The following is a 14,535-nucleotide window of genomic DNA, read 5'->3' on the forward strand; positions in this document are numbered from 1 at the left end:
TGAACTAGAGCAGTTCATCATCCTTTTTTTTAGGTCACAGGTCAACCCCTTTGAGAGTCTAAGGAAAGCAAAAGACCCTTCCTCAGAACAGTGCACGTAGGAATATTATATATAAGATTTTGTGTGCTGAATATTTCAGGAATATTATGAACCCTCCTGGAGCCTACTTACTGATTTGCTTTTTGACTCTTGAAAAAAGTAGAGTAGAGGCATATGTTACCTCTTAGGAGAAATAACATAAGGTCCACTAAGTGCATTGTGTCTACCCTGGAATAAATGCTTACTTGATGGCATCATAACTACATCTGTAGGTCACAGGAAAACAACACCATTAGCTTCATAAATTTGCACCGGCCTTTAGAGCTAGTGCCTAAAATGGGACATACCCACTTCCAGTGTATTTTCACAGCTGCCTGCAGGCGGGATGGCCAGCAAGATAAGAATGGCTTTTATATTTTTAGATGGTTATTAAAGTATAGACATATGTGACAAACCGTATGTGGCCCACAAAATCAAAGCTATTTACTATCAGTCCCTTTTCGGAAAAAGTTTGCCAACATCTGGGCTAAACCATTTGAGATATTTCTGTTGGAATAAATGGAATGGCATTCAGCCAACTTCATTAACAAAAGCCCCTCTTGAGCAGTTATGTGCTCTCTATCTGAGAGATCCTTATCTGAGTGACCCTCTTTAGGCTGTTTAAAATTTTCATTTGAGAATGGGAGGCATTCTGATACCTTACCTTTTTTTTCTTAATGGTACAGTAGCACTATTGCACTATTGGTAGTTAGTACCATTTGGACATAAACTAGGTCCCATTATAGATAATGCAAAAGTTTTTAATACTGGTATAACTTAATGTGTTAATATTTTTTAAAATTCCAGGGTTAAAGTTACAAAAAAACTTATGTCCGTGTAGATAGAGGAAGGTATTTAAGAGATAGCTTCTTCCTGCTTTCCCTTTTCTATTAATACTTTAGAGCAAAAGCTGAAAGATTACATATTTCGTGAAGGAGTATGCTTGTTAAATTAGAGAGTTTAAGTACTAGCCAGTTAAGGCTAACAACATACCAATATCAAGATGATATCATACGATACCTTTTCATCGTATCACTAGTAGTCTGTGATTTTAATCACTTTCCGATGTAGTATTCATGAAACAAATGCAGACTGGGAAAAGACATTATTTGCTACCAAGTGACAGTCTTTGTCCATCCTGCAAATAATAGAGCATAGGAGTATGCCGAGATTTCACTTGGACATCTTGATTTGAAGTTCCTATTCCATACTGGGCCACTTGGTTGACTTTTCATAGGTTGTCTTAGCCTCTATAAGTGAGCGGTTGCATCATTAGGGATTTTCCTATCATGCACTTATTTTGAAATTCTTAAGTTAAACTGAGATGCCAAGTCTGGAAGAAAAGCTCATGAAGGGTGAAGTATATTGATTCTTTAGCTTTGTAGTTTTGCTTTATCATCTGTATTCTCACCCTCTCAACTTATTAACATTCTCATAATCTCATGTATGTCAGGGGTGGACATTCTTACCACATCATTTCCTCAAAGTTCTCTGTTTTTGTGGTTCTATGTGAAAATCCAAGTCAACATAGTATATAATTAGCTGTTAGCTATTTTTTATAACAAGCATGCATCTGTCCTTTTGTCTTTGTGTACCTGTGTTGTTGTTTTTTTTCTTTTTTGGTTTTGGGGTGGTTTTTGTGTATGTGTGTGGGTTTTGGTTTTTTGGCTTTGTTTTTTAATAATCTTGACTTGAGGTATAAGTGATCCCAGAACTATCTTTGTTATCTTTATATTTTTAACAAAAGTGTTATTTTTTTTTTTTTAAGCAGCTGAACTTTTTAAAGTCTGGTTTACATTTTTGAATTTTTAGAAAACCCTATCAGTGATTTGTGATTATTTACCAATAAATTGAGATTCTCCTAAAGCAATAAAGAAAAGCATAAGGATTTGCTTGTCATGCTGGCTTCGGCAGCACACATATTGGAACGATACAAAGAAGATTAATTTTAACGGGGCCCCTGCACAAAGGGCAACATGCAAAGAAAAAAAAAGATTTGCATGTTGTTTGATACAAAGAATGGAGAACCCAGATAGGAATGGATATTCACTCCTGGATTCTGACCATTGGCTGTAACTGACCCCTAAAAGGATGAGACTGGGTTTGCTTTTGCGTGTAAGTGCACCAGCCATGGACTGCGCTTGCCTTGTCTAGATGGCTCGTTACCAGTAACAGGCCACTTAAGAGAAATATTTTCAGTTGCTTATCTGGAAGGTTTTTTTTGGAGACAATTTTTATGTCCATGCTTTAGCCCTGGGCAGCACCTGTGGTCACAACACACACCTGGCTAAGTCTGGAGCCTTGTGTCTTTTTAACCTCTTGCTGGATTTCTCTGCATTTTCTACAGAAAGATTGTAAGTAAAATAGATGGCGACAAGGACGGGTTTGTCACTGTGGATGAGCTCAAAGACTGGATTAAATTTGCACAAAAGCGCTGGATTTACGAGGATGTAGAGCGACAGTGGAAGGGGCATGACCTCAATGAGGACGGCCTCGTTTCCTGGGAGGAGTATAAAAATGCCACCTACGGCTACGTTTTAGGTAGGTCCCTACTATCTGGGGGAAAAAGCCTTGTGGAGCTGGCACCTTGAAACGTAACTGTTTTGTCTTGTAGAATGATTGTAGATAAAATAGACGTGGATAAAGATGGGTTTGTGACGGAGGGGGAGCTGAAATCCTGGATTAAGCACGCCCAGAAGAAATACATATATGACAATGTTGAAAACCAATGGCACGAGTTTGATATGAATCAAGACGGCTTAATCTCCTGGGATGAGTACAGAAACGTGACTTATGGCACTTACTTGGGTAAGGGGCAAGATGTCAGCCTGATAGAGACCATGGTCTTGAGTCAAAGAAACAAATGGGTCACACAGTGAAGGAAAGGGAGAAATTGTGCACTTTAAAAATAGTCCAAATGCTGTGAACTGATTTCCCTTTATTAACTTTAAATGTGTATATTAAGTATTTTAGTTTTGTAAGGTCCGGCATCTTGTACATCTTTAGCATTTCAGATATTATTTTAGCAATTTTTCTTTCTGTGATCCCTCAGATCATTTTTGGAGCAAATCTCCTCTAAAAGGCATTGTTTCAATAATGCAAAGCAAGAGACTTTGAAATATCTCTTGACGTGGTCACGTTAAAGTGGTGACCCTGAAATTCAAGCTAGATTCCTGTATAACTGGTGAGAATAGGAAAATTACTGACCTTCCATAATAAAATAAAGATCAAATAGCTTTCCTTGATAAAATTTAACAATTTTAGTATGTCTGCTTACTGAAGTTTAGAAAAGAAAATTTCCCATTTGTTTTCTCTGGCACATGAGTTTATCAGCCTGCTATGCAAATGCTTCAAGGCAAATGTGATTGCTTTCTGTTGATTTGGTAGCTTGTATGCTTGGGCCACCTGTTAGTAATCTTCTTTTACTTATTACACTTGCCTGTTGTTGAATGCTAGGTGGCAGTCTTACTGAGTTGATGATTAGGGTGTTTTTGTTATGCGATTCCTCTTCGTAGTTACAATTTGAGATAAGAATGTATAAATGTTACTTCTTGCATTTTTATCCTGGAAATGAGGCAAATTTCTGGGTTAAAGCAGGCATTCTCCACCACTGATTAACAAGCAGTGAGTGTATAATGGTCTGTTTCCCCCACTGGATAGCCAGCTGTCTGTGTTAATTACAGGACTGCATGCATTTCTAGTGAAGAGACTTTTATTTCTGTATTGAGCTTGTTCTCATTCCTAAGACGAAAGTGGCAATCTTTCTTCATGCTTGACACTTAGCCAAGAACCAAACATATCCTTCACCCAATTAAGAACATGTGTATTAAGAAGTCAGTGCAGATGGAGAGGCACCCGTGTTTCTTGCTTTCTGGCTGAGACTCAGCACCCTCCTGATTTATTTGGACTTATAAATATAGAGCAAAGGCTAGGTTATTGGTGATCTAAACAGAATGGTGTGTTAATAAATCTCAGTTCAGACCTAGGCACTTACTTGCTACCCAAAATGAATATTAAGCTCTTTGTATGATTATGTGCATAAAAATCTGTTGAGAGCTCCATTGCGCTCTCAGGTCAAATGATTCAATGTAATGGGTATTTCTACTGAGACTGAATAAGCTGAAGCACTGGCTAGAGAAGCAATATCTTTATAAGGCATCTTTCCCTGGAGGCATGTGGGTGGATAGCACTCGGGGTAATGAGGTGGCTTAGAGAAGCGCTGAGGGTTTTTTTTTTTTGTTTTTTTTTTTGGTGAGAGTATGTTCTTGATTTAATCTTGAGTTCAGGTATAAGTCATCTTAGCTTTTAATTAAAATCTGTCTTAATGAATCTGCTTTCCACAAAAGGAGGGTTAACACTGTTTCTGCTACAAGCAAAATACGGAATACTAAGATCCATCCTGGCTATCCCAAAACTAGATCAAGAGCCTACTGGAAACTGCAGGCTGGCTAGCACAATAAGCTGGTACTTAGGATAGATACGGCACCCCAAACAATGACAGCAAACACATGAATTTAATTATTTAAAATAAAATATTTTATCTTTTGTGTGCATGTTATCAGGCTACTTGATTCCAGTCACCACATTTTACCCTGAGGTGGAGAGAAGGGCTCTTAGTTAAGAATCTAGTCTTGTTGTGTCAGTTGTCTGCTGTTATCTTTATTTTGTTACGGAGTCGGTACTGAAACTTTGCTTAGAAGACACGACTTAGTATCTTTAAAAAGTGTATTTTCCTTAAATTCTCCATCTTCAACCTATTATGGTTTTGAGTATCCTGTATAGTCACGATTCAGTAAGCTGTCTTACTGAATTTTGACGCTCAACAAAGCGTGAAGTTTCAAACTGCCCAAAACTCTCTCAAAACAGAGTGGTAGTTTGTTTTTGTTTTCCAAACCGTGCTTGAAATTTGGAAGGACTGAACTTTGGTATCAAAAGTCAGCAGTGTGATGTTATTGTTAAAGGGGCCTTGTGGGTTTTTTAATAAAACTAGTGCCATATCTTTCTTTAAGCAATATGTTCTAGGAACAATTGTTTCTTAGCTTGATTGTGGTGTCTTTTACATTTCATGATACCTTCACATGCTTTCTTTTGGTCCACGCAGCAGATTGAAAAGGTTTTTTTGTCCATTTATTTTGGGCTTTTTCCTACAGATAACTCCTTCAACTTAAACTGAATTTCATTCTTCTAGAGACTAAATAGCTACTGCTTATATAGTTCAACATCATAACAGATGGATAGGTCCAGAAACAGTTTGGTTGTAATCTAATGTTTACTTTTTGTAACAGCTGTATTGAGGTATAATTGGCATATATAGGACACTGCACATATTTAAAATGCACAATTGATGAGTTTTGACATAGGTATATAGCAATGAACCCATTCTTACAATCAAGATAAACGAACTTCTCCATCACCCGAAAAAATTTCCTCATGTCCCTTCATAATCCTGCTTACCTTCCCTATCCCCAGGCAACCTCTGACCTGTTTTGCGTAACTCTAGTTTTACATCCTAGAATCTTACATAAATGAGGGAGAGGGGTGGCAAACGGTACCTGGAATTCATGGTAGATAATCTGAGTTGGCTGAAAAAACTGAAGTGTGACTTTTCAAACGGTAATAATTCTGTTGCTTGAATCAAAGTGACCTTAATATGAGATAGAAAACCTTTGATACCTAGCTTCTCGGTGGGAGTCGAATCTTTAATAAAAATAGCAATAGCTAACATTTATTGAAAGCCAGCTATATGCCAGGCACTATTCTCAGCACTTAGATTTATTTGCTCATTTACCCTCATAGCAGTCCTATGAGACAGGCACCATTATTACCTCCATTTAGATTGAAGCACAGTTACTTGTCCACAGTCACACAGCTAGGAGTGGTAGAGTTAGGATTCAAACCCAGATAGTATGATTTTAAAACTACCACTGCCTCTCAGATATAACTAGAAAGCTGGAACCCTCTAGTAGCCTTAACACCAAAAATAGTGAAGCGGTACCTAGGTTAGCCAAGGAGCCAGGGTTCCATGTTGGATGGCAAACATTTACATTCAACTTGGACCTGACTTTGATGACCAAAACTGAATGTTTTCACACTGTTAACAATTTTACCTGTGTAATCAGGTTGTTTCTTCATTGCTTGGTTTATCCTTCTTGGAAATTGATTCCTCAGCCCATACATTTTCATGTTTTGTGGAAGTCTGTTAAAATTTGACCTAAATGTTTTGTTTTCTAGATGATCCAGACCCTGATGATGGTTTTAACTATAAACAAATGATGGTTAGAGATGAGCGGAGATTTAAGATGGCAGACAAGGATGGAGACCTTATTGCCACAAAGGAAGAATTCACAGCTTTCCTACACCCTGAGGAATATGATTACATGAAAGACATAGTAGTACAGGTTGGTGGAGAACAGTGATTCTCAGCAGAAACTCAGTTTCTCTTTTTGGGAGAATGACTTATTTGGGAGAATGACTGTATTTGGGAGAATCACTTATTTAAGTAAGCTCTAAGCTCCAGGGTAGGGCTTGAACTCAGTGACCCCGAGATCAAGAATCCCATGCTGTAATGACTGAGCCAGCCAGGTGCCCCAGGAAAATCCTTTTTTTTTTTTTTTTTTAAATGTTTGTTTATTATTTTGAAGAGACCGAGAGTGAGCAGGAGAGGGACAGAGAGAGAAGGAGACACAGAATCTGAAGCAAGCTCTGAGCTGTCAGCACAGAGCCCAATGTGGGGCACGAACCCACAATCCTCAAGATCATGACCTGGGCTGAAGTTGGACACTTAATGGACTGAGCCACCGAGGCACCCTAGGAATATTCTATTTTTAAAAATATCTCATAACCGGGACACCTAGGTGGCTTAGTCAGTTAAGCATCCAATTTCGGCTCAGGTCGCGATCTCACAGTTGGTGAGTTTGAGCCCTGTATGGGGTTCTCTGCTGTCAGTGCGAAGCCCACTTTGGATCTTCTATTCCCCTTTCTCTCTGCCCCTTCACCACTCAACGTCTCTCCCTCCCTCCCCCCTCCCTCCCCCTCTCCCTCCCCCTCCCTCCCTCCCTCCTTCCCTCCCCCCCCCTCTCTCTCTCTCTCTCTCTCTCTCTCTCTCTCTCTCTCTCTCTCTCAAAAGTAAACATTAAAACAAAATCCCATAACCAGTGATCAGACACTACTGAAGAATTGTCCCAGAAGGCAGTTACCAATAAAACATAAACTGTAGACTTTATAGTTTTGTAAACATAAAACATAGACTACATAGTTATAGACCTATGGGTCATACCTGTTAGAATGACTTCATGACTAGGGCTACTCCACATCATTATCGGCTTGGTGGGATAGGTCATTATTAAATAATGCCAGTGTTCCTCCAAGAAGATTCATAATTATTTAGGGTTGAAGCATAAAAAATAGTTAATATTTTACCATTTTTTCGGCTAGAAAAACAGCAACTTCCTATGCTTTAACCATACCCACACATGTACATGTTTGTTTTTAAAATTTTTTTTAATGTTTATTATTTTTGAGAGAGAGACAGATAGAGTGTGAGCGGGTGAGCACAGAGAGGGAGGGAGACATAGAATCCGAAGCAGGTTCCACGCTCCAGGCTGTCAGCACAGAGCCTGATGTGGGGCTCGAACTCATGAACTGTGAAGTCATGATCTGAGCCAAAGTCAGATGCTTTAACCGACTAAGCCACTCCCACACCCCTAACCATACCCGCATGTTCATGGGTGTTTTTAATGAATGATAAATGCCTAAACTAATTCATCCAGATACTAACTTTAATAGTCTCTTCTTACTCTCTTTTGTCCAGGAAACAATGGAGGATATAGATAAGAATGCTGATGGTTTCATTGACCTGGAAGAGTATATTGGTAAGTCTGTTTCTCCTGTTTTTCCTAGAGGAAGCTGAGAAGTTGTGGAAGTGTGTTTGCCCATAGAAATAATTTACCCCTGGGTAGCTTCGCCGGTTGAGATTCTGACTTTTGATTTTGGCTCAGGTCATGATCTTACCATAGTGAGATTGAGCCCTGCATCGGGCTCTGCGCTGGGTATGGAACCTGCTTAAGATTCTCTCTCCCTCTCCCTCTGCCCCTCCCTGTGCACACCCACAAGTCTGAGCTCTCTCTTTCTCTCTAAAAATAAATAGGGGCGCCTGGGTGGCTCAGTCAGTTAAGTGTCTGACTTCGGCTCAGGTCATGATCTCACAGCTCGTGAGTTTGAGCCCAACATCAGGCTCTGTGCTGACAGCTCAGAGCCTGGAGCCTGCTTCAGATTCTCTGTCCCTCTCTCTGTCTGCCCCTCCCCGCTCATTATGTTCTGTCTCTCTCAAGAATAAACATTTTTTATGTTTTTTATATTTGAGAGAGAGAGACAGAGTGTGAGCAGGGGAGGGGCAGAGAGATGGAGACAGAATCTGAAGCAGGCTTCAGGCTCCAAGCTGTCAGCACAGAGCCCAACATAGGGCTCAAACTCACAACCATGCCGAAGTCAGTGGCCCAACGGAATGAGCCACCCAGGCACCCCTCAAGAATACACATTTTTTAAAAATTAAAAAAAAAATTGTTTTAAATGAAAGAAATTTTTTTAATGCAAATTTAAAAATAATTTGGGGTGCCCGGGTGGCTCAGTCAGTTGAGCGTCCCACTTCAGCTCAGGTCATGATCTCACAGTTGGGGGTTCGAGTCCTGCATCAGGCTCTCTGCATTCAGTGTGGAGTCTCCCCTTCAGATCCTCTGTCCCCCAACTTTACTCCTCCCCTGCTCGCTCGCTCGCTTGCTTGCTTGCTTGCTCTATCTCTCTCTCTCAAAAATAAACATTAAAAAAAAAATTTACCCCATGGGTCAACTCTTAGCACATCATTAAGCCAGGCCAGCATGAGGAATAGTGGGTCATGATAGAGTGTCTGTAGCAGCACTGTCCAATCAAAATGTAAATGTGAGCCACATGATATATTTTTACTTTTAAAAAAAATTTTTTTTTAGCGTTTATTTTTGAGAGACAGAGCACGAGTAGGGGAGGGGCAGAGAGAGGGAGATACAAATCCGAAGCAGGTTCCAGGCTCTGAGCTGTCAGCACAGAGCCTGAAGTGGGCTCGAACCCATGAACCGTGAGATCGTGACCTGAGCCAAAGTCGGCACTTAACCGACTGAGCCACCCAGGTGCCCCGTGTTATTACTTTTCTAATAGCTACATCAAAAGTTTTTTTTTAGGGATTCCTGGGTGGCTTATTCGGTTAAGCATCCAGCTCTTGGTTTTGGCTCAATCAGGTCATGATCTCATAGCTCCTGAGTTGGACCCCTGGGTCAGGCTCTGTGCTGACGGTGTGAAGCCTACTTGGGATTCTCTCTCCCTCTTTCTCCGCCCCTCCTCGGCTGGTATGCGCGTTCTCTCTCAAAATAAATAAACTTAAAAGAATTTTTTAGCATGATTAGTTTTAATTTATTTAACCTAGTAATCTAAATTACTTTCATCATGTTATCAATATAAATTATTAAGAATTTTTTTCATACTGTTTGCAGAAGCATCTTTTATACTTACAGCACATCTCTGATCAGACCAGCCATAGTTGAAGTCCTTGATAGCTCCATGTGGCCAGTGGCTGCCATATTGGATAGCACTGATACAGTGCATTCCAGATGCCCATGGAATTGACAGTAAAGAGTTGTAGGGAGCCTAAACTGGTGTTAGGAAACCCAAGAGAAGAGTATAGGGAATAGGATAAGAGATCAGTGGGTGACTAAGGGACCCCAAGTTGCCGATTTCTCTTAGAGTATTTCCTCCTTTCTATGATATTCTGTTTGTATTTTCTGTCTAGGTCCTCTGTTCCCTTTTTTTTTTTTTTTCCACCTGTCCCTTGAATTGAGCAAGTTACTTTTCTCCGATTTTATCTAATTATACTTGCTCTTTATATTTAGGGTTATTCCCATTGAATTACTCCCTGAATATTTACTATTCTTCAAAGACTCAGTGATGTGTTCTGAGTTTTTTTAGAGAAAAAGGAATGAGCAGTGGAAGATCTTCCTTCCTTCCTTCCTTCCTTCCTTCCTTCCTTCCTTCCTTCCTCTCTTCCTCTTTCTTTCCAAAATGATTCTTTTTAGTGGAGTTCATCAGCACAGAGGAAGTAAATGTCTGGCTGCATTTACTGAGACTGCTTCAAAGTTGACTGTTTCTACTTTTAAATATTTTATCTTTTCATTCCTGGCTTTTGCCATTTTATCACTATTGCTAAAACTGAGGAACTCATTTGAACCTCCAGAGGAGAGGAATTAAGTTTTATAACCGGTAAGTACCATCATTTATCAAGCATCGAGGTCAAATAAGGAGATATTTCTTTCTACCTCTCCATCATACATATCCAAGGGCAGAGGAATTGTATTTTGAAACTGTTAAACCAAGTGTGTGTGTGTGTGTGTGTGTATTTCTTTTGCAAACCATCAACTAACATAAACACTTACACCAGGGATGCTGGATTTTGTAAACCTAAAAGTCCCCAAACAATATCTTCCAGTTTCTAGGGATATGCTAGTTTCTGCCCTATTGAGGAGAGAGATCATAAACAAATGGTCAGTGCCTCTTACATTTAGCATTAATAAGAAGTCCCCAGAGTTATGCTGTTGAATTTTTTATTTAAACTTGTTGTAGAACATTGCAAACATGTACAAAATTAGAATTTCATGTACCTATGCCCAGCCCTAACAGCCGTCTACTCATGGCCGATCCCTTCACATCTGTAACCAATCCATTTCCTTACTTTTTTTTATTATTTTGAAGTAAATTCCAATCATCATCTCATTTCATCTCTAAGCATTGCATTATGTATCCTAAGAACATTTTAACGTAATCTCAAAAAAATTAATTTTAGTATCATTATACAGATTAAATCCTTTTTAAATAGAAATTTAAATAGTATTATTTTTATCCTTACTCATCTATCTTTGAAATGCACTTACATTACATTGTATATTCTAGTTTCTATTAAAAGGATGTCTTTTGGGGGGCCTGTGTGGATCAGTTGGTTAAGCGTCCGACTTTGGCTTAGGTCATGATCTCATGGTTCGTGAGTTTGAGCCCCACGTTGGGCTCGGTGCTGAAAGGACCTTGCTTTGGATTCTGTCTTCTCTCTCTCTGACCCACCCCTGCTCATACTATCTCTCTCAAAAATAAACATTAAAAAAAAAGTATTTTAAAAAAAGTATGTCTTTTAAGCACACATTTATTTCCTCTGTAATTCAGAATTTCCCCATATGTGTACTATGAAAGGTCTCGACCCACAGGACAGCTAAGGCAGGGCACTGGCCCGGTGGATCATACAAATATTACATTTTCTGAATGTGCTGTAGCATAGAAAAAAACAGGCAAGTCCTGTCCTGAGGTACTCCTCCTTTGTTTAAAACAGAAGTAGTTCGGGGTGCCTGGGTGGCTCAGTCAGTTAAGCGTCCGACTTCGGCTCAGGTCACGATCTCACCGTCCGTGGGTTCAAGCCCCGCGTCGGGCTCTGTGCTGACTGCTCAGAGCCTGGAGCCTGTTTCGGATTCTGTGTCTCCCTCTCTCTCTGACCCTCCCCCGTTCATGCTCTGTCTCTCTCTGTCTCAAAAATAAACGTTAAAAAAATTAAAAAACAAAACAAAACAAAAGTAGTTCTACTCTTAGCCCTCAAGTTCAGGAAAATGACAGTACCAACTGTCAGGTGACAATAATACATTTTAGTAATGAGTTCATCCTTTATTCAAGGGAAAACAGCCTATAGACTGGGGATCGTTGTGCCCAACAAGCAGTGGAGCGCTCTCTCTTCCCAAGGGATTTTGGGCAAGAGCCAAGTTTTATAGAGCATTAGAAGCAGCAGCGTAGAAACAGCATGACTGGCTAGCAGGTCCTATTTTCTAGGGTCAGGTAAAGTAGCTGAATCTGAGTTGGAGGATTGTGATTGGTGTACGTTAAATTTCCTTGGCAGTATGGTGCTTCCTCTAAGTGCAGGCTAACTTGTGTTCAGATTTGTGACTTGGGCCGTCTCCATTTTGTGGGTTCCTGCATATAAAACCTTTACCACAACTAAATACCTTTGCTTAGAACTGCTGGAAACCATTTAGACGTATATAAGGTATGCTCCCATACCTTGCATACAATACCTCAGGAATCTTCAGACTTTTTCATTCACATAAGTCTAAAAAAATTTTGACAAAACAGTATTTTATTGCACATTTTAAAATTGGTATCTTTAAATAGCTGTAAAGAAGAATCTCTGTTGGTTGTAAATACTGAACTTCAAAGTACCTTAACTCTTAAATCTAGTAAAATTCAGGTATACAATAACAACTTCTTAGCCACCAGCATTCATAGAAGTAATTTGAATAAACTAGCTTTAGAAGATAATAGTAAATTCAGATTTGGACTGAGTATTCAGTAATACCAAAAAATTGATTTTATGAAACATGATAATGACATTATGGTTATATAAGAATATACCCATTATTTTTAGAAGTAGGTTCTTAAAAAAAAATGTTCTGAAATATACTTAGTAATTGGTAGACAGTTTGGGCTTCTAGTCTACACTTCTCAAGTTTTCTTGAGAATTTAAAATAGCACCTTTCTAATACCAATAGTGAGGTTTAACTAGTTACCTTGCATTGAAAAGGAATGTAGGAAACAACTATCTTTTGAAAGTTAGCCTTTATCTTTCTGGATGTTAGTCATCTCCCTTTATTTTTTCAATTTTTAAGGGCTAAGGATTCTTTTTGGATTCACTAACTCAAAATCAACAGCTGGAAATATTCTTAAAGGTCATTAGTTAAACCTCAGGAAAATGCCTTGCTTTCTCAGGCCTCTCTGACCTATAAAATAGCCTTGTAACTGCTACTACGTTCCAGATGGGGGAAAAGTTAAGCCAGATTAGCATGTGGCAGTCTTGGGAAAAATACTCACCTTTTGTATTATGTATGTCTATGTACGTAGGTGACATGTACAGCCATGATGGAAATGCTGATGAGCCAGAATGGGTAAAGACAGAAAGAGAACAATTTGTTGAGTTTCGAGATAAGAACCGTGATGGGAAGATGGACAAGGAAGAGACCAAAGACTGGATCCTCCCCTCAGACTATGATCATGCAGAGGCAGAAGCCAGGCACCTAGTGTATGAATCAGACCAGAACAAGGTAAGTCTGGCCAGGCCCAAACAACCTAGCAGTGATCAAAGTCTGTTTCTAGGGGATTACCTAAAACATTCCTGTTGAGGTACATAGAGCATGTAAGGTCTTAATTAGTCTAAGTCTGCTGCAAATCTTAAGTTGGCGATTGAAAACTTACAGGGCAGTGCTAGCTATCTGATCTCATTTTAGAAATCCCTTTGCCCAGTGTTCACACCATTGGAGGCATTTGGCTTCAGCAAAGAGCCTCTGTACGTAGCCTGTGCCCAGCGTGCTTCATCTGTTACCTTTGGATCCCCAGGAAATTTTCCCTAATTTTTTTTCCCCATTATTTCCTTTGTTCTTTTATCTATCATAGGCTCATTTTCCCTACTCAAAGTTGGTCATCTCCCTCTTTTTTTTTATTTTTATTTTTTTTTATTTAAACAAAAATTTTTTTTATTAATGTTTATTTATTTTTGAGAGAGACAGAGCTCAAGAGGGGAAGGGCCAGAGACAGAGGGAGACACAGAATCTGAAGCAGGCTCCAGGCTCCGAGCTGTCAGCACAGAGCCCAATGCAGGGCTCAAAGTCACGAACCGTGAGATCATGACCTGAGCCGAAGTCGGACGCTCAACCAACTGAACCACTCAGGCACCCTGATCATTTCCTTCTTAAATATGCTTTTTAAAACTAAATTCTTAGTAGTTACGTTGTAAATCAGCTTTTCTCTGGAGCCTGTTAAAATTGTCCTCAATCAATTATCTGAGGCATTTGGTTCATTAAAAGAGTGGTATTATCACTAAGCCCTGTCACCTTTTCAGCAATATGAATGCTTTGCTTAGAGTGAGCTGAAAGTCAATCTAAAGACAGGGGCGGGGTTTGCATTCGGAATATTTCTCCTGTCTAAGCCTGTCTTCTGTTTCAAATGCAGTGTTTTATCATCAAGCCTTTTTAAGGGTCGGTCTGTTTTGAGTTCTTGCTTCAGTCACTTAAAGTAGCCAAGTGCTGTGTCCTGACTGAGCTATGTGAGAAAAAGAAACTCGTAAGGTCAAATCTTGGGAATCTGGTTTACGTAATGTTTGAGATGAGTGTCTCAGCCTTCATTTGGGGTTATGTCTGGAATCTGATTGGTGGCTACAGTGTAGTGGGGGTGAGGACTATGTAAGGATGTTAGCAGATTTCATTGTTCCTGTGAGGCAGTGACTTGATTCACTTTATTTTACCCAGTTCTTCCTATCTCTTACCTATACCTAGAAGATGTCCCACATCTTGCTTGACATATCTCTAGCATTAAGTTATTGAGCTATATTATTTCCATTCTTCCAGTTTTAACTTA

At 39.5% G+C, this 14,535-nt stretch overlaps 1 protein-coding gene and 1 non-coding gene across 3 annotated transcripts in view; both read left to right on the forward strand.

Moving 5' to 3' along the window:
- Positions 1-14,535, forward strand: part of CALU (calumenin) — a 30,777-nt gene that overhangs the window by 13,668 nt on the left and 2,574 nt on the right. Inside the window, exons 3-6 of one of the 2 annotated variants that reach the window (XM_003983016.6) lie at positions 2,426-2,619; positions 6,310-6,476; positions 7,889-7,949; positions 13,027-13,226. In XM_003983016.6, coding sequence (XP_003983065.1) covers positions 2,426-2,619; positions 6,310-6,476; positions 7,889-7,949; positions 13,027-13,226 — 622 coding nt within the window. Of the gene's footprint in view, positions 1-2,425; positions 2,620-2,692; positions 2,887-6,309; positions 6,477-7,888; positions 7,950-13,026; positions 13,227-14,535 lie in introns of both variants that reach the window. The other variant, XM_003983017.6, reaches the window with a different exon arrangement.
- Positions 1,979-2,086, forward strand: LOC123384172. The gene has a single exon (XR_006594909.1). It is a non-coding gene; the product is annotated as a U6 spliceosomal RNA (small nuclear RNA).

The sequence above is a fragment of the Felis catus genome, chromosome A2 (assembly GCF_018350175.1).
Source record: "Felis catus isolate Fca126 chromosome A2, F.catus_Fca126_mat1.0, whole genome shotgun sequence".
NCBI classification, from domain to species: domain Eukaryota; kingdom Metazoa; phylum Chordata; class Mammalia; order Carnivora; family Felidae; genus Felis; species Felis catus.